Here is a 21103-nt window from a genome sequence, read left to right on the forward strand (position 1 = left end):
AGTATAAGTTTCTGATAGGGATTTCTTTCCATGCGTCGATTTTGGTAAGGGAAAAATCCAGATATCTTTTAGAAGAATTTGCTTAGAATGAGAATTTTATCCTTTCACTTGGAGCTTGAGAATCGATGATCTAAGCATTTTACAAAGCTCTTGAAGCCTTAATTAAAAAAATAAATAAATAAAAGGCGGAATTGGGTCAGGAAATATGAGAACATTTTAGAATTAAGTTAATATGGGTCAGATTAAGATAAAAATTAGGAAATTAATGAAGTTTAAATTATATTTTATAATATTATTACATTTATATATACAGAGAATGAGAGCACTAGTGAGCAAAGCACAGAAATCGTTTTTATTACTTATTATTGAATGTCAAGTCAGATATAAACAAACTATCAGAGTTTCAAACTGCTTCATTGAACACTTTTACAGTTACATTATATTCAATGCTTCAAAATTAGTACAAATGTTTTGGAATGAGTTCGTCAAATTCAAAAAATCTATTCAGTCAAGAAAATAGAAGATAAATAAATTTAACTATCACCAGATACAGGCAATTATTATTTCTTTCCACAGGAAATTGAAATCTTTCAAATCATTTATCTTACAAAAATGGTCTTAAGACTTTGATACACTATAATGTTTCGACAGAATTCAAACTCACCCATCAAAGTATACAATCATGTGTCTTTGCCAATCAGTAACTGCAGAGTAGGATCTTTACTTTGCAATAAATGTATTTTTTAGATAATAAAAGAATTAGCTAAAAAATTCAATTGAATTTACATTTTTCAATCATATCAAATAACAAGAAATTCTTTTAAAAATACATTCTATACTAATTATTATACAATTTTTTAAAAAAATCAACAATCTGAGTAAACAAACTGGTCACCAAACATAACCGACTTCTCTGCAAATCTTAGATAATCCTCTCTTCTAAGCTGATGAAACTTTGAATAAATAATACAGATGAAAAAAGATTCAATATCCCAAATAGATGCTATTTTCAATAATAAAATAAAAATTAAAAGGATTTGCAGATTTTAAATGGCTTAAATTAAGATGGTTTTACTTTTTCAATCATTGATCTTGAAAAAAAATTCATTAGAATGCACAATGGAACCTAATTTAAGAGTTGTTATGCTGACTTTTAAAAAATAGCAAAACTGTATCAGAAATTAAAATTAACTTTAAGGAATTCAGATTTTTTAGAATATAAATTCCAAAAATAATGATACTTATTTAATGATGAAATTTTTATTTGAAAAATTATAATGATATGCACAATTGACAAAAAACAATGAACAAATCAAAATTTATCCAGATGATGATTTGAAGTGAAGGAGGACATGATTATCAAATGTACAATGCTTTGAACATAGAAATTTATCCAGATGTTGAAGGCTTGGGTTTCTCAGTATTCATGAGCAAGGTAATATTTTCACCTTTCAGTAGAACACGACCTATAAAAAAATATTATCAATATAGAAGAATTTAACATTTATAACTTATCATTTATTGATCCATCTAAACAATTGATTCAAAAATTTTAATAAAAATATATTCAAAGGCAAAATTCTCAACTTTACGAAATGATTATGAAAAATTAATTCAATTACTGTTGCTATCATTTCTACTTGGCAATCCAATTCAGTGCTAAATGCTTTTTTAGAATAGTGAGATATGAAGGCTTGACAAAGTTTAAGTCTTAAAATATAGAGATATTTCTAAACAGTTCAATCCCTCATCTCATCAGACAAAACGGCAGACTAAAATAAATTCAGCTCTGAAATTCAATTTCAAAATAAGCCAAGCAATTGAATGCAAGGAAATCTAATGAACACAATTCATGATTATTATATACAATTAATGCTTTATTGCAATTTATTTTGAATTTTATAAGCATATTTCACACAACTTATAATTTTATACTGTAATTTTAATTATTTTAATTTTTTGAAACATTCATCATTATTAGCATATCCTTTCACAAATGAAAGATAATACACAGTGAAAATGAATATCCCGTATTCATATTTGAAGTTGTTCAAATATTAAAAGAGCATCAAAAGTTTCAAAACAATTCTGAATAAAGAAAATGAGCATTATTTGCAAGACAACCAATTTATTCTAGTGCTACAACAGAGAAGGATAAAAATTAGAAATTTTGAATTAAGAATTTCTACTGGATACTAATTCCCCCTTATTAATCATGATGGATTACTATATGCAATGACTCTTGCTTCTTTTAAATACCATGCCATACTAAAATGACAGTACTGTTAATAAAAACATGGATTTTGGTTTGATTTTTCTGACTCAAATTATCTAATTAAGACCATTTTCTCTTTATTATTGTAAATCTCATGGCTTTAAATAATATCCATGAACAATTAGCGCCTAATGGTGTTATTTTTTAAAAAACTGAATGCATTATATTAAATAATTTGTTAATATATTTCCTGAAACAAGCTCGAAATATAAAGATGAAGGTAAAACAACAGCTTTTTATACTTAAAAAAAATATATGTCTTTGCAATTGTTTTTATTTTAAAATTTTAAGCTTGTTACTAATTAAAGTGATAATCACACTTTAGATTAAAAAAACTTAAATTCATTTGACAGGACTTCACTTCAACGTCACTAAATTTCGGCAGTTTTTTTTTTTAAAGATGCTTATAGTTACTAAAAACATTAAAGAATAGAATGTATGCACTATAACTTTTTGCATCCACATAAGCATTTTATATAAATAGTTTATAATTGAACAGTTTGCAAGTTCAATACAAAAGTGAGCAAAAAATTGAGGATGAGATCATTTTCTTCAATACAACATTGTGTAAGTTACAAAACAAATAATACCATAAGTTCCTATAGAAATACAAACATGAGTAATAAAAGCCGAACCTACAAAAAGAAATCAAAAGGATAAAAAGGAGCTGTATTGAAAAAGTAGCATGGAGCAAAATGCGGCTGAAGATCGAAACATTCAGATGACAAGTATCCAGTAATAAACATCCAGCCTTTGTTAGGGGACGATATCCCCTCATTGCTATGCAGGTTTCACATGCTGAGTATGAAAGATTATCAATGAGTTGTTGAGGCATAGCAGCTCACTCTTCTTGCACTGCCAATCTGAGCCCATGAACCGTTATTAGTGATATGTGCTGCCAAGCGTCTCCCTAGAAAGTAACCCCACATGCTCGAATAGATTTAGATCTGGAGCCCTTACCAACCTATCCAAGCATTAAACATCCTCTCTGTCCAACAACTTTTCAATAGCTATGGTGAGATGAGACAGCACCTTGACGTCAATGAAAAGGAACTGTAGACTCACAGCACCTCTAAAAAAGAGATGCACTTAAAGAAGAATCCTGTTACTGAATCTCCATCAAAGATGCAAGGGTTGTTACAGCAACCAAGCATAATGCTTCCCCAAATGAGAAACCAAGACTTTAAACTAGTCCCTTTCGATGCTGTTGGAAGAGTTATTGTGCATTCGCTACTCTCCAAAAGAACAAAATCAATCAACATTTTCTCAATAGTAGTAAATTACACAAAAATAATTTTATATCATGGAATTAACAATATTTTATCAAAAAGTCTATAAGCTAGCAAAATGTTGTTAACCTGTTGTAGCACTGCCTTAAACCTATTACCCATTTGGTACTTATCAAGTTATAAGAAACATTTAGTTGGCACAACTGCTGTAATGTAAAAAGAAAAGGAGGGGGGGGGATCTAATTTTTTCCCCTTCAAAAGAATTGATTGCATAAAATACTTGCCCAACATCTTCCTTTCTTGAGTTTTCATGACAATTTCTTCTGCATCATCCAAGACTAGGTTCATATATTCATCAAACCCCTACAGGGTAAAAACAAAAATTGGAGCAATAAACTAATTAACTGTAAAGTGAAAAAAAAAGTTAATTTTAAAGTAATTATCTTACAATTATATGTCCTTCAATCCTAGTTGTGACATTTTCATATAGCCACACCTGAATCTTCGATTTCTGAAAAAATGTTTTTATAAAAAAATTAGATAATGATTACAGGCAAAAATTTTAAAAGGATTTTTGAAAATTTCAGATACTGTTACATTTTAAAGAAAAATTTAAGTAGAAAAACTTAAATCACATGCCAATTGTAAACAAATCATTTTAATAATTAAAAAGTTTATAAACATATGAACTTAATTTTTTTAGCAATTAGACACTGTAATCTAAATATCATTTTTTGAAGTAAAAATTTCATTTTCAATTATTATCAGCAATACGAAATGAAATACTAAAAATAAATCGACTTCCCTTCATTACTTCATCAAATAAACAAAATCTACTAACTTTAAACTAAATCTGTTTTAAATTACTAATACAAACAGTTCTAACAATACAAAAATAAATTTTTAAATGAGTGAAATTTAATTAATGTATTTATGTTTTGCATTACAAGCATACAAATGCATCATGCAAACAGATTCTCTCCATTTTTTTTTTTGTTGTTGTTGTTTCGTTGCCCCATATTATGAAAAGTTACAGGTAAGAACATTTACATAAAATATTTTGTTTCTTAGATTTGTATTGCAACATTCAGCAGCCTTCTTTTAATGGTTTATATATGACAGGATTCTTGAAAGGGCTCATTTTTTAACATTCTTTATCCAATTCTACATAGGATCTTCTTGAAAATGGCAGAAGCTTGGAGGAATTAATAGTAACAACATTCAAAAGGTGAAAAATTACAACCAAAAGCCATCTGTTTGAAATCTGAGCAGTGGTGAAAGTTGCTCTGATAACATAAAAGATAATTACCACAGATTCCAATATTTTTGGCTTTCTGCATAAATATTAACAATGTTTTAAGCAGTTTACAACAGAATTTTTTAAAAAGTTTCATGGGACTAATTCCCCCCCCCCCTTTGTCTTTTTGAGATATATTGAAACATATATAGTCACTTTACAAAAATGTTTGAAAACAGATACATAATTAGTTAACTACAATTACATTCAGAATTACAAAACATTTCTGAGGCACTCTTGACAAAATCACTAAGGTATCTATTTTAGAAAGTATGCATATTTTTAATAAGCAAAAGGTTCTTGAATTCATTTGTCCTCATCATAACATAAATAATGAGAAATTTTCTAATTATAAATTATATGTTCATTGAATTGAATAATACAACATGAGGGTAGACAGAATGGGATGTTTTGTACCTCTTATGCTGAATTCCAATAGAAAAAAAATGAATTTTGAAGCAGGTTCTACATTTCATCTTAAAAGGCATCTATAGTGGATTTGATCCAATGCAATCCAAGGAAAATTAATACTTTGTATATCTTCAGTAGAGTGGAATTTAACCCCCCCCTCAATACATTCTAAAAAATATTTTATTCAAACTAATTGTCAAAGTTGTGTCAGAAAGAAGAAAAAAAACTAAAACTAAACAATAATAGAATGTTTAACCGTAACTTTTTAAAACTACATTTATATCAATTTTTAAGAATTTTACAATTATATGTAGCAATTATCTGGGTCATTAATGAAATTCAAAAATTAATATGTTTAATAAATGAATTTTCTGTAATTCAAATTAAACATATATACATATTATAGCACATATATTAGTACAATATATTTTAATAATAAAATTATTACATTTTAATGCAACTAGAGAAAATGGATAAAGTGAAGAATAGTGTGTCCCCGAGTTTGTCGCCAATATGGCAAACCATTGGAACGCTCTTCTAGCAACCCTAATGCTGTTTTGTTAACTACTTTTTACAATGGTTGAGTTGTACATGAATTACAACTATATTATGAAAAATGTTAAAAAAATATTGATTAAAGATTTTAATTTTGTTCTTTATTATAATTAAAAGTTTATTAAATAAAGTTAAGCTTATAATTAAAAGTTACTTTCTTCTTTTTTTTATAATGTGAATACAAACAGAAAATATTTATTCTTTTACAATTTTTAACTGTCAAAATGCACTTTAAAAAATTGTCTGCATTCTCAGTTCAAAAGACAGCTGCAATAGAATTCTTCGCAGTTCTCATAATTCTTTTAGTGTTCTAACGGTTGGTTCCCTTTATAATTTGTTATGTCGGCAGTATTTCGAACCTGTAGAATGGATGAAGGGCCAGTTAAGTATGTATGTATATATATATATATTTTCGAGTTGATAAGTTAGGAAAGGATGCTTGTTTGAAATTTTATATTGAGAATGGTTTGATATCAAATCCGCAGAATGGATGAAGGGTGAGTGGAATATATTTTTTACAAGCCGATGAAGTTGGGAAAAGGATGTTTGTTTGAAATTTTGTATGGAGAATGTTCCGATTGCTTCTTTCCCTGTTCTTTCAATTCTTTTGGTTACGTACTGTTTCTGTTATCCTCACAGTCCTTATGATTAACATGCTAGCGAAACTACTAGGTTCCCTCTCCCACTGCTAGCAAAGCCGTAAGATTTTTTTTTTTTTTTTTTTTTTTAATTCTGCCCGGTGCCTTCGGCATCTTTAGACGGCACCAGACAGTCTGAAAAAAAAAAAAAAAAAAAAAAAAAAAAAAACTTTTCAGTAAAAAGTCCTAATTATATGGCGGAAATTGGTAACCATAACTGGTCCGCAGAAGTATTTGTTTATTTTGTCCGCCATCTTTATTGGTGACTTGGCATTGTTGGTGCAGCAAGGGGCACACTAAAATTCACTTTTACCGAGAAAATTTTAAGTCTGATAAAGATTTTACTTTTTTTTTAAATAGTAAAAATTCCTTATATTAAAATTCATGTTATAGCAAAAACACAAGATAAAAAGATTCAAAAAATACTTTTGGCGTATATGAAATATTTATGTTATAAAAGATAATTTAATCTAATCACACACAATATTATATAATTAAATAAAAACAAAAAAATTATCTACTTACATTTTGTAAAAACCTAAAAATAAGGTTCTGAAATGTGAAGTTAAGGATATGCATTTAAGAAAGATAAAAATGGTAAAAATCATCAAAATTTAATTTGTCAATATAATATTTATGCAAAAATACACATAAATAAAAATAACAGAATGGTGAGGGGATAATGGTCCAAATGGTTAGGAAGTTTGGCTGTCCAAACATTAATCTGACCTTTATATAGTTTTAAAGGTCTAAATGCAGCCAATCTCAAAATTTTATTGCTGAGGGAGCATGATTACTTTTGTTTACATTTTGAAGCATTTCTCTATTCTTAAATTCAATTCCTTAAATTATTTTTGAATAAATCAATTCTTAGAGAAATTGTAATTAATTTCAACTTTCAGAAATCAATTTTATTAATGTTTTCCACCCTTTCTGAGTTTACATTAGTAATTAATACTCATCCTTAAAACTACAAAAAGCATTTCAAGATGCAAACTACCATCCAACCAGGTCCTCAACTAATTTCAATTCTAAAGAGGAAGAAATAGATTTTTAACTTAGGTTTATTTCTATTATCATTAATTTGCATAAATATCTTTGTTCAAGCATTATAAAAATATTAATTTTAAATGATATTTTTATTTTTATAAGTTTTAATTTTTATTGATAACCTGTCACTATTTCAACCAATTATATATAGTGTACAAACATTATTTTGAATTTGAAATACTAATTTAATCATATAGAATTAAAATGATATTTCAGCACATTTATAAGCTGGGGGGGAGGGAAGAAGAAACATTAAAAATATTGAGTTCTACAAGTATTAAAAATTTTCATTTTATGCTTTTACACACTTTAAATGTATTTTCCCTATAACTTTTATTTTGTTGGTTTGTTTTCTATTCCCTAAGGCAGTTCTTCCCACTCAAAACAGAAGTTTGAAATACTTTCAAATATGTAGTAGTATGGATCACATGTACACATTTAAATCTGAACCCCCCACCCCCAACGGCAAACAGCATTTACGTTTTCAAGAACAGGTAGGCTTAATTTTATTTCCAGAATTAGATTTAATCATAAAAATTTAACAAAAAATATAATTTTATAAAGTTGAGGAAACTTGTTCTCACACTTTGATGGATTACTACACATAAAGTGAAAAAAGTAATAATAAAGTTATAGAGGCATGTATAACATATTGAAAAAAAAAAAAAAACTATTGATGAAATATGCAATGACCCGTCAGCTCACACACTCATTTTTAGAACATTAGCGTATGCTATCATAACAAAAACATTAAAAAAGCAATCTAAAACGTTGGTTAGTATACGAAGGAATCAATTTTACCCCAACTCTTAAATAAAAAAATGAAACGCACTGCTACACTGATTCCTGTTCTAATCGTTTTCTAGCTCACTCATAAAAGTATGGGAAGAAACAAATGTAAACTTTTATAAATTCCTAAACAAAAGGGAAAGGATGGGGTCAAAAAGACCCAATACGTTAGTTGACAGGCTAATAAAGAGAAGTAATGTTCAATAAAATTGGTAATTCTCTAATAGAGGAAAGAAAATCATGAAACATATGGAATAAAATAAAATTATGAATCATAAAAATTAAAATTAACATTCATGATATACAATTCAAATTATTAATCGAAAATTTAGCAAACGATATAATATAAAACGAAACAGATGACACTTTTATTCTAAAAGATCATAACTTATCACCATAATGTAAAATGTTATAAGGACAATTTTTAATGATTTAAAATATATTAAAAATAATATTGAAATAAGATTTTTACAAAAACAATTCACAATATTTCTAAAAACAAATTAAGCCTAACATAATAAAATGTAACATTAATACATAAAAGGATACAATAGGCTGGACCATAACTTTTTGGACCTTCTGTCCTGTTTTATACGACATCTTGATATTATAAATGAAAATCGCAAATAAGAAAATTATTAAACTTTTAAAATGCTAATAATTCAGCAAAACCTGTAACAATAACAATAGGCAATGACTGCTTTTTACACCGGTTAAACTACCGTGTCAACACTGTTGCCAATTGTCAATACATTGTTTGCCTCATTAAAATTTGGATTTTTTAAAATTAAAATTAAGGACGTAATAATTTCTATTTTTAATATAAGAACAATCACACTACTTTCCTTAGATTTTTCCTTTCTGTTTCTCTTTATATATTTGTAGGGTAATGAAATTAAATAAAAAAAGGATATTTAAACTCTAAAAAACAATCAACGCATGAAGTGAACTGAAGTTACAGAACAAAAACAAACCGCATACACGTGAAGAAAATGTGTTCTTTATGTTTTGTGATATTCGTGTTTTGTTTATGTTTACCCGGCACAAGCTAAGAACTCATTTAGGAATAAACGCCAGAAAACAAACCTCCATTCCTTCCTTCCTTCTTTATGTGGCGGTGGAATTCTGCCTTTAAAATAAATTTTAAGGAATAAAACCTGAATCTTCTTAGTGCATAGGCAGAGATGGGAGGAAGAGGACGTGGTCGCGGACGAGGATCCATACCCTTTCGAAGAACAGGCTTCAATTCGGATGATATTTTACCTCCTTTAAATCAGCCACCTCCAATTTACCCAGTAATTCTTTTTAATAATTCCTGGTTTATTAATTTTCTATCATTATAATAGCAATTTTTTAAATAAAAATATTACGCCAAACTTTTAATATATGAGTACTTCCTACTTAAATTCACGATTAAAATAATATAAATCATTCAAAAATATAGAGAGTATTGTCACATCAGTATTAACTTGATAGTTTAAGTGTGAAGTTACTTATTTATCACATAAACTACTTACAGAATTTTTTTTCATTATGTTATAAATTTGTTGAATAAAGCTTATTTTTGTGTCAATATCTAGATTATAATCAAATTTTCACTTAACAATTCAATTTCATTTTATTTTTTAAATATTTTATTTTACCTTATGTGTGTGCAGTATATTGTATTTATGGATCCATTAATGCTACCAGAAATGTTTGCAAAGGTGAATTGTTTAAGCAGTGGTAATATATTAAGCGTTAACATAAGCTTTTACATTGAGTTTTAATCAATTACATATTAAAAAAAAGTCAAATAAGATCAACATCATATCCATAAGCAATGTTATGATTGAGTATTCCCTCAAATGTATTCTAAAAAGTCATAAAGATTTTCATGTGATAGGAACCCTATCAATAATTCTTCTGCAAGTTGAGCTGCATTGAAAAAAGATATCTAGGCTTGCAGTGTTGAGTAATATCCCTCACATCTTTGAGCCTTCCAGCTGACTTGCATATAGAAATAACATTCCAATCTTATTAAAAGCATTATTTTGTATAGCAGCTATGAATAAGAATATATAGTATTAAACCTTATCTATTAACAGTTCCAAGATACCAGAAGGTGTTTATATCCTCAGAACTGCTCGCACATTTTTCTTTTAAGTGAACTAAATCGTCCCATTCTTTACACAACCAAATACAGGAATTAAAGAAGTATTTATCTCAAAATGACGAAGTTATCAATATCAACATGTATGGATTGAGTTTGACTTTATAAAATCAAGTCAGTATTTTTATTTAATGATGATATTGAATTTCCCAATTCCATATATGTGGATGAATTACCAATGATTAGAATTGAGGCAAATATTATGCAAATTTACTAAAAGGCTTATAATGGAAATGAATTAATTCAATTTTTTATCTTAATAAATAATATATTAAACATACCTTTCTACTCTATTTATAGAAAAATTAATATTATTTCATGATGTTATTATATGCTTATTCAAGTATAAACTCTTGATACTATGTATATTTCAATGTATATATGACACTATTACATTTTCTTTCATGTTATTTTTGCATAACTGAACCTTTAATTATATGTATGCTCATTTAATGCAATCTTTTCATTTTGTAAATGTTTCAATTTACTATTGTTTCAGATATTTATTTATAATATTGTTGTCTCATTCGAACTGATCAAGGAATGTTAATATAATGATCGCTAACTTATGCTTTTAATTTGAGTTTTTTACCTACACAGTGGTGACACAATAAAAATTTAATTTGGTGCGATCATAGTTTAATCCCTCTGCTTGGCACACTTTTCAAAAATTGCCAACATGCCAATCATGAGCTTGCAATGTGTTTTTCGGAGGAGTCCTAGACTAGAGAAAACATTGGTTGCCAGCTTTGGCATGTTATTGCCAACTTTGAAGGGCTTTAAACTATGATTCACCCTCATTAGTCCGTTTTCTCTAGTCTAGGACTCCTCCAAAAAACACGGCGCAAGTTTGTGATTGACGAGTTGGTGATTTTTTAAAAGTGCGCCAAACTATGGTTCACCCGTTCATTTTTCCATGCTCATGTGCAGGTTAAATTTTATTTTGATTTTACTCTTGTCAGATGGAATAAATCAATTCTTGACTAATTTAAGGGTAAATATTCAACTTCAATAATAGGCAGCATTTCAGTATAATGATAAAAGTAGCGATGCTATATAATAACTATATGTTATGATAGTTACTTTGCCTATGTTAATATTCTTTGAATACCAATTTTGGAAAAAAATTGTTAGGATATTATTCATTCTCGAGTATGGAAAGCTTCATTTTGTGTGTGTATCAGGAATCGTTTATTTCACCTAATAATGAGGCAGAGTAAAAGTTAAGGTCATAACCTAACAAAAAATTCTAAAAATGCATACTTCTTATTAAATAATACCTCTTATGTTAGATTAAATCTTCCTAAAATGCTTGTTTTATGATCCTGATCTGAATAATAAAATAATGATGTGTAGCTTCAATTTTTTTAAAATAATGCGATGTAAGGGATTAAAAAAATATTACATCTTTGCTGGGGTTAGCATGCAGGTCAAGGCTCCCCCCCTTCTTCCTCTGTCAAGCTGTTATTTTAGATAGTTTATCTGTGGTAATTATAAAGTCATATATTCTATAAATAAATGGTAGTAATGTTACCAATCTAGTGACACATAAATGATTGGAATAAGTGAAAGTTAATTATTTCTAATTAATTAAATTTGATATTTTAATCTGCAATATATTTGAAAAATTATTGAAGTTAATATCCAAGAAAATAAAATTTCAGTTGATGCTTTGCAGAACTAACAGCTAAATCTAGAATTTCCATATTCAGTATTAACATATTTTAAAGGATAATCTTGTGCATTTTTAAGTAATTTTTTTTTAAAAAAAATTTTAGATGAAATTTTGTTGTTGTTTTTATATATATAGCTTGGTATACTATAACTAGATTTTAAATCCTGTTATGCTAAAACTAGATTTTATCCCTAGATTTTAAAATTTAAAGAATTGCTATTCTAAAAATGTTAGATAAATTATTACACAAAGTTAGTCTTAGTTTTTATATTTTTATAATTTTTTTTAATATAATTTGAGCAATACTTTTGAATATTGTTACAAAAGTAAGGCCTATTTTATCCAATATTAAAAACCAACATATAATTGTAATTGTTAATTTTTGCATATTAAATACAGTTTCAAATTAAAATAAGTTTTCATTGGAATATGTTTATACAATTTTTTTATTTATTCATTTTGAAATATTTAATAGTTAATATTGAACCTTTGAAATTCAGTAATAATGGGAACTTTTATAGTTTGTTCATTTTTAAGCATGTTTGTTTTCTATATTGCATAGTTTGATGTATTCCAATTTTTTATACTTCTTTTAACTTAAAATCGGATGTTCTTGTTATGGTATGTTCAATTTTTTAAAATTAAATTTGTAAGCAAAATCCCTCTAAGATATAAAATATTTTCAATAGTACTCACTCTATTTTTATTTTGAAAAAATCCATTTTAATAAGTTGTTTCTTAACTCCTTGCCTGCTGCGGGCGTATATATATGTCTTGCAGCTATATACGTTTATGTATATGTGGCCCTGGGGACCAAATCTTGCAAGTTATCCTTGGCAGGTAAGGGGTTAGAGGCAGCTGATATTAAAAAGTAACAACAGGAATGCTGACATTTTGGAAATGTCCATGTTTAACTATTAAATATATGTTCAGATATATTTTTGAAGCAGGAAATATAGATTTGAATGGTTAATTAATGATATGGTTGATGGTAATGTTATTTTGGAGAAACAAATTTAAATTCAAGGATCACTTGTAAAATTTTATCATAAATTATGATGATTTTTTTAAATAAATTGGATGAATTTGCATAAAATGATAATGAATTTCATGCTTAAATGAATGTGTCTATTAAAATATATATTCTTACATAATATGAAAAAAAAAAAAAAAATTGTTTCTACTAATTTTAATTTTTATTGTAAATATCAATTTCTGTATTTATATTGTACTTTTAAAGCAAAATAATTACAAATAAGTTTTTGTAAAATTTTATTAAACCTTAAAGTAGTTTAATTATAATATCTTTATTTTATTTTTTTAGCCATTGCAATTTAAACCAATTCCATTGCTAACGGGAAAGAAAATTCTTTACACACTGACATTGAAACAAGAAATAAGAAGCTCTTTCAAAGAATCTGGATATTATGTCCCACCTGTGTGTATGAAGAAAGACATTGAACGATATACTGATAAATACCAACAAATTCATGCTGCTGATCAAGTTGCTTGGGGTAAATTTTATGATTTTTTAAATATCTCTCTTGCATATTATTATTATTTATATGTATTAAACTTGAAGTCTATTTACATTTGTATCATGTATAGTTTTACACCACTTGTCAGATTTGTAGGAAATTTTGTACACATTCTTTAGTATTATGAAGAATTAACTGCAGTTTTAAAAATTGCTCTATCCTTAATGGAAGTGAAAAATGAAATGTTTTATATTTTATCAACTATAACTTCAGAACATATTATCCCACAAAAAATATTTTTACACCATCTTAAAATTTAAAAACTTTCCAGTGATGTCAATTGCATATCTTTACATTTATTTCTTTAATTTTTAACTAGTTTTCAAAATTGATTTGAATACACTATAATAAATAAAAACCAAGCCTATTTTACAATTTAATGATGCTGTTGTTGGTATATTTTTACCAGTGCTGAGTTCTTCTAAGTTTCTTTGGATATTTTTATTTTGTTGTTTAACTTTCCTTTTAATGACCATTTAAGTAATTTTTTTTAAAACGTTGATTATTGAAATTATTCCTATTTCTTTTAAAGTTTGACTTAAGATTATGCCATATTTTAGCACATTTAAATTTTTAATTCACTTACTTTTATCATATTTGTTTTAATGTTTTTTTTTTTTTTTTACTTGGAAGTCATAGATTAAATATTTCATTCAGTTAAATAGATGTATAGTAATAATTCTGAATTCTTAAATAAATTTTATTTCTTGAAATATATATATATAATCAGATTTTAAAAAGTTCTGCTGAAATGAGTTTTAAATACCTTTATATATAAAAAATAATTAGTATTTATTAATAACAGTTTAAAAACATTAGTGTATTTTATGAAAACTGGCAATTCAAATATTTATCTAATACGGTTCTTATAAGAGAATATTTTTTAAAAATTTTTTTCATAAGATGGATCCTTTTATATACTAGTAACAGTAAAATATCCAAAATAATAAATCTTTCGAAAATAATTCCTCCCCCCCCCCTTTTTTTTTTGGTTGGAGGAACTAATTTTTCTATTTTGCAAGGCCATCAAAATGAGATTAACATTTCAAATTTCTCTGTAATGGTTTTAATGTATGCAAATTATTAAATCATTCATGTATTTAATTCTTGTATGGACAAAATACATGTGGAAGGCTATTTATATATAATCTTCATTCATTAAGTTTGAAGAAGTTTAATGAAGTTATGTAGTATATTATTTGAGCTTTAAGTTATTGAAGCTCTACGAATTTTTTTATACAATAATTTATTATTATGCTCAATTTCTATTATTAAAAAAAATAAATGTGCATGTTTGGAATTATATAATAAGTATTTGTAATTATATGTATGTAAGTTTTAACATTTTTATCCTTTAAAGTTAATATTTTTGTCTATTGTGAAAATATAGTAGTGCTCCTCTTTAGTTCAATGAAACTTTTAACTTCTTACTATGAAGTGGATTTTAGTAAAATAACCATATCTTGCTGATGCTATTGTATTATACTATTTTTGGCATTGTAAGGTTTTGTTAGAATAAATTATATTACTATCTGTATTCATTTTTATAATTTACCTTAACCTGTTAGATTTCACTTTTGTCTGTCTGTTATATTTAAAAATAAGTAATATTTTTGTATTTAATATTATTATTCTGGAATTTGGCTTTTCAATCATTTGCATTTGCCCAGCTACAATAATGATTGCATTAGGAATGGGTACTCATGGAAAATGGGTGGTAAGAGAGAGACTTTGGGAATATGTAGGTGTTGGGACTTGTGATGTACTGAAGTAAAGTATTTTTCAAGGAGTTAGAATGAAGTTGGCATGGATTGTTGTAAATTGACCACTTAAACTTCTATGCACCAGTTACTTTCTTGAAGCACCTTGAGATATTTTGGCACATTTTATGCAACAAAATTATTTTTTCCTATTTGGTGCTTATTTAAAAATGCATTTTTTAAAAAATTCTTTAGGATATAATAAGATTAGAATTTAAATTGAATCTTCATTGATGAATGAAGTCAAATTGCTTAGTAATCATTAATAAGCTAATTGATTAATAAGCTTAATAATCACTTTTCTTCGATCAATCATAGTGTAAAAAATATTTTTATATATCATTATTATAAAATATGTTCATTTAAAGGTTCTGTTCTTCCAAAACAATGGCATACTGAAGTGATAATTTTTCAATGTTTCATTATATCAACTTAGTGTACAGAATACACCACAGAGTTATATGTTAGTTTGCATTGAACATTCAATCAGATCTAATTTACAGTTTCAATGTCAATGGAATATATTTGAGCAAGAAGTAGAAATGCTAATTAGAAGTTAGAGAAATGGCATGCTTTCCACTTTTGCCAGTATTTATTTGGTTTAACACTATATCCATGCACTAAGAATTATAAAAATATATAATAGTGTGAAATGGAGTGCTACGTTTTACTTGGAATGTAATGGAGTGACCATAAATGACTAACTTAAAATTATTCTGCAGAATTTTTTCTGCATCTTTGAAATTTTAAGATATAAACATTTCATTGTCCATTATCATATTATGTTTAAAATATCTTTCCTCTGTCTGACGTAGATCTTATTAATCTTGCTGTTTTTGTGAAAATTGTAAATAGTTATATGGCAACAGTTGCATATCAAATGCATCTTCAAATTTGTTATCTATGGCTCTAAGAAAGTAACCATTTTTGTCTGTATTGATATCCTGTTCTGTCTTTCACTTGATATTCTGTAAATATTATAGGATATCAAGGATATATTTACATATAATAAACTGATCAAAAGTTTAACACTTTTAAATTCATAACAACATACTGATTCAATTTATAATCTAAATATCAAGCTTCTTCAGATGTCTTTCAATAATAATTTTATTACTTGAAGAAAAATTGCTTAAAAAATACATGTTTGTTTATTTCTGTTTTAAGAATTTTAGTAAATTCTCTAATTTCAAGATTATAATTATTTTTGAATCATTATGTTATAAAACATGGCACATTGCTTTATGAATGATCATGATTTATAAAGATTTGACTTATAAAAACATCATTTTTCTTTCCCATTTAGACAAGAAACTTTTTCCAAAAGAATTATTTGAGCAACCTCCAAAGAAAAAAAAGAAACTTGTAAAACCTAAAAAGAAGGAAGTTGCTATTGTTGAAAAATTGGAGGTCAGAGATAAAATTTTTAAATTTATAAATATGTTTTTTTTTTTTTTTTTTTTTTTTTTTTCTAATTTGCAAAGAGTATTTGCTGTTTTTACTTCAATAATTTTTTTAATCTGGAAAAATGGAAAAAAAAATTATATTTAAAAAAAAATGACTGGCTGAAATCTCTACATTACTAGAACAAAATAAAAAATTATTATTAATATTATAATAATTAACTAATAATAATTAGTTAGTATAATAATTAACTAATAATAATATTATAATAATTAATTATCTTAAAACTATTATTAATAAAAACTTATTATATCTGCAAAAAAATAGCTTATTCCTTTATTGTTATTATTAGTATAACTAGATCATACATCAAATTTAAACGTTTCTCATTTTTATAAATTAATTTCAGTGTGATTTTATTTTTTAAAACTTATGCATCAAAGACTTTGTAAATAAGATAACAAAGAAAACATTTTGTGACACACTAATATAACTTCCATGGAAATTTCATGATTTATTGATAAATCATGTATTTTTTAATTTGTAAGAAAAATTAACTAAAATTCATTTATTATTAATGTTAATCATACTGTACTATGAATTATTTGGTGATTCCTGCAGATGCCAATATATATCAGTTTAGTTTGCAAATCTGTATTTATAGTCCTATAGTTAAAAAAAGTTATATTTGTTAGTTAAAAACATCAGCTATATATTATTAAATGTGTAATGCTTTAATTTTTATTTTGGACTTAATTTTTATATTGGTTATTTTTCTTTCTTTTGGATAGGTGCTTGAAGCTAAAGAACAAGCAGGCGATGTGGAGGAAGAAGAAGAAAAAGAGGAAGAAGGTGAAGAAGGTCTGGAAGAAAATGAAGAGGAAGTAGAAGAGGTGATATTAATTTTGAAGCTATTTTCTCTTTAGCTTCCTTGAAAGACAAAATCTGTATTTTTTTATCTTTAAATTGTTCTATCAATAATGTTTGAATTTGAATTAATGATGATTGACATAAAAATTTTTAAATATAGAAGTAATATAATTTGAATTTCAAACTTGTTCCAACAGTAGATAAAAGCTTTACTTATCATAGTGGAAACTGTTTGAGTTGTACATAAAGCAATAATGGGCTAGCAATCTTAATTTCAAATGTTTGAACTACTTTGCATAGAAAACACATATTTCTGGCCATTATTTAAAACGTCTTCTATTAATCATAATTTTGTGCATCATTTGCTCATCCTTAGGTTATTTCCAAACAGTATTCATTTGCAGCATTTTAAAATACTGTTACATAAAAATTTAACTAGCTAATTGCTGAATTTATTTTTTAATTTTCTTCAATTCCCTCATATATATGTTGAAAGGAATATAAATAGCTGCATAGTAAATTTTTCAAGAAATCATAATAATGCAAATAAGATTTCATTTTTTATTAGATAAAAACTATATTTATCGAAATTATATGTATTGTACTATGGATTTGGATTGATGTGCCTACATATCGAATGTGCATAACTGGTTAAATTGTTATTGCAGGCCCGTGCTATCAGCACATGCAACCACAAACAACTCATAATAGCATCAAGTCTAAAATAGGCCAAACTCTGCCTGTTAAATTCCACATGGGGATGGGGAACAAATCCTTTAAAAACACCAAATTTAACTTTTCATTATATTTATGATGACAGTGTAATTCTAATTATCAAAACAAGTAGTCTGTATTGTTGCAGTTATGAGTAATAAATTAAATTGCTTGCTGAAAGAATATATATTTGATAAAGGTTTCAATAATATGTTCCTGGATAGCTGAAAACTAATTTTTCCTTAGGTATGACACAAATTTTAAAGACCTCATAAAAAATCAAAAGAAAATTTTCATGTGAAAATGAAGACCAGCCCATATAAAATAAAGAACGAATTTTTTTTTTTTTTTTTTAATGCTGTGATATCATCTTTAAGTGAAAGATTTGATCTTTTATCTTCTCATTGAGAAATTTTTCAATTCTTTTGGAATATTTCTGATTTTAAAAAACTCTCTGAACAAGATCTCTCAGTTTATATCAAAAACTGGAAGAAGTAACTGATTGATAAAAATCAAAGCTTGTAAATATTATAGAATTTATTAATTATAGAATTATGTTTTGGCAAATTTTTGAAGAAAATATTGTATTGCTAATTGAAACTCTAAGGTGTATTGTTGCCAACAGTTAACTCTCACTTCTTCCCAAATACTTATTTTATTAATAATTCTATTCTCAACCTGCTGAAGCAGATAGATTATTTTCAAATCGAAAATAATTAAAAAGTTGCTTGAGATCTTCTATGGATCAAGAGATGCTACAAATCTTGCAATTATTGAGTGATATTTTACAAAAATTAGCTATAGATTTATTTATAAATCAATTAGCTGAAAACAAATCCTGAAAACTTCAATTTGTAAAGTTTAATTTTTGCCAGATGTTTGAATTATTTTATTAAAAATTGTTTCAGTTTTATATATTTGTTATATGTGTGTTGTGTTATTGTGTTAAACAAAGTTTGTGAATCAAGATTTAACATGTTCACAAATAATTAAATAAAAATATTATTTACTTTTCAACTTTTTTACATAACATCTCTCTTTGTATATCTTTTCAAATATTTAACATATGTAAATGAATTTGTTTCTAATTGTAAGCTGATAGTTTAAGTAGTGTATTTATTATTAGATGTGTTTAGTATATTATTTCACTTCACTTGGAATGCTTTTTTTTTTATAAGTGAATGCATAATTTTTCAATTAATGTGTTTTTGAGTATAGGTTATGTATTTAAAAAAAATAAAAGGTGAAATACTTTTTTTATTGTTCATGTTATTTTTATGTCAGTAAAAGTTTCAAATGTTAAACATAAGCTATTTTTACTTAATATCACAATTGCATAAAAGTGCTTAATGTATATTTGCATAATGGAAGCAATTAGGCTAGGCACAGACTTGGTTATTCTGTTTTTTTAGTTGAAAAAATGATAACTTTTTTTTACTATTAAATTAAATTGTTTTTCTTGTAATGATTCTTTAACATGTCTTCTTTTTATGCCTTAATTTCTATTACTTAAATTACATACTAAAAGGAATATTGCAATCCTGGGAATCAAAACATTAATTAAAAAATAAATATAAATGCTGTTAATAAAATAAGCTATATTTGAAATGGTGATTATTTAGCAAATTTCAATGAAACCTTTTAAGTCTTACTGATTTTTTAAACTAATTTTTAAAAATATTAAAAAAATCTGAAAGAATTTAGCATAAAAATTTTCATACCTCGTTAGTGCTCTATTCAACTTCAGTAGAATCATGGTTCATATTTCAAAGAATCATATTTTAAAATAGTTTTGTATCAACTTTAAAACTTATCTAAAAATTATTATAAAAAATCATGAACTATGAATGACTATGAAATTTATTATTTGATATGAGAGTACTATGTCCAGAAATATGAGGTGCACAATGAGCATATTTTACTGCAGAATTCTTGACTAAGTTTATAACCAAAGGTGAAATTATAGTTGCTTATAACCATGATTCATTGTGATATTTATACTAATTTATTTCAATTTTTTCCAGGAAACTGATTATGCTCTGAGTTATTTTGATAATGGAGAATCCTATTTGGATGAAGATGATGATAATGTGGATGAAGGTTATGAATAATAAAATTAAAACTTTAATTTATTTCTGTACATAATATTTTTGTAAATAAACTTTTGCTATCTAGAATTTTTTTCCTTCATTTTCATAGAACAATTAGATTTTTTTAAAAAATAACTAAGTTTCTTAAATTTATATTAAAGAATATTGCCCATATGTATACTATTATTGTTTACACATAGATGTTAACTCTAACAAAATAAACTGTATAAGTATGTATAAAACTTCTGTTTTTTTTTTTTTTTTTTGCTAATAAACAGTTAAACTATACATTGTAAACTAAATTAAAAATATGAATCTTATAATAAAAAGATGAATGATTGTCAATAATGAATTATGTGAATTAAATATAATATTTTGTTATATTTAATTTGAAGAATTAAATATAAACAAAAAAATTTATAATGTCAGTAAGTGTATTTACTTTTGAATTGTTTAGAGCATGGTTATAAAAAAATTAACTTGCAAAATATTTTCAAAAGAACATATTTTTGATCTTTTAATGAATTGTTTAACTTTTCTTTTTGGAATATGTTTATATTTCTTTTCATGAGAGATGTTTTCCATTAAAATTGTCTAGTGTATATGAAGGAAAATTGCGAAAAAATGAATTAAATTGTGTTACGAATCCTTGATGC

At 25.9% G+C, this 21103-nt stretch overlaps 2 protein-coding genes across 2 annotated transcripts; one reads left to right on the forward strand and one right to left on the reverse strand.

Annotated features, from left to right (window-relative positions):
• Window positions 1-1241: 1241 nt before the first annotated feature.
• LOC129989170 (probable small nuclear ribonucleoprotein E) lies at window positions 1242-8966 on the reverse strand. Its single transcript, XM_056097535.1, has 5 exons — window positions 8794-8966; window positions 6931-6957; window positions 3953-4015; window positions 3789-3867; window positions 1242-1466 (listed from the first exon to the last, which is right to left on the reverse strand). The coding sequence occupies exons 1-5, from the start codon at window positions 8842-8844 to the stop codon at window positions 1390-1392; spliced, it is 297 nt and encodes a 98-aa protein (XP_055953510.1). The 5' UTR covers window positions 8845-8966; the 3' UTR covers window positions 1242-1389.
• Window positions 8967-9209: 243 nt separating this feature from the next.
• Window positions 9210-20534, forward strand: LOC129988770 (DNA-directed RNA polymerase III subunit RPC7-like). The gene is made up of 5 exons (XM_056097036.1): window positions 9210-9539; window positions 13396-13585; window positions 16676-16779; window positions 17565-17666; window positions 20382-20534. The coding sequence occupies exons 1-5, from the start codon at window positions 9429-9431 to the stop codon at window positions 20466-20468; spliced, it is 594 nt and encodes a 197-aa protein (XP_055953011.1). The 5' UTR covers window positions 9210-9428; the 3' UTR covers window positions 20469-20534.
• Window positions 20535-21103: the final 569 nt, after the last annotated feature.

Source organism: Argiope bruennichi, chromosome 10 (assembly GCF_947563725.1).
Source record: "Argiope bruennichi chromosome 10, qqArgBrue1.1, whole genome shotgun sequence".
Classification (NCBI taxonomy): domain Eukaryota; kingdom Metazoa; phylum Arthropoda; class Arachnida; order Araneae; family Araneidae; genus Argiope; species Argiope bruennichi.

Bases quoted from the DNA above. Each gene is read 5' to 3' on its own strand.
- LOC129989170 (XM_056097535.1), bottom strand. From the start codon at position 8,844: ATGTCGTATAAAACAGGACAGAAGGTCCAAAAAGTTATGGTCCAGCCT. The intron at 3,868-3,952 runs GTAAGATAATTA...TTTACCCTGTAG, and splicing joins GGATTGAAGGACATATAATT to GGGTTTGATGAATATATGAA. The intron at 1,467-3,788 runs GCAAGTATTTTA...ATTTTTTTATAG, and splicing joins TCAAGAAAGGAAGATGTTGG to GTCGTGTTCTACTGAAAGGT.
- LOC129988770 (XM_056097036.1), top strand. From the start codon at position 9,429: ATGGGAGGAAGAGGACGTGGTCGCGGACGAGGATCCATACCCTTTCGA. The intron at 9,540-13,395 runs GTAATTCTTTTT...TTATTTTTTTAG, and splicing joins AGCCACCTCCAATTTACCCA to CCATTGCAATTTAAACCAAT. The intron at 13,586-16,675 runs GTAAATTTTATG...TTTCCCATTTAG, and splicing joins TGCTGATCAAGTTGCTTGGG to ACAAGAAACTTTTTCCAAAA.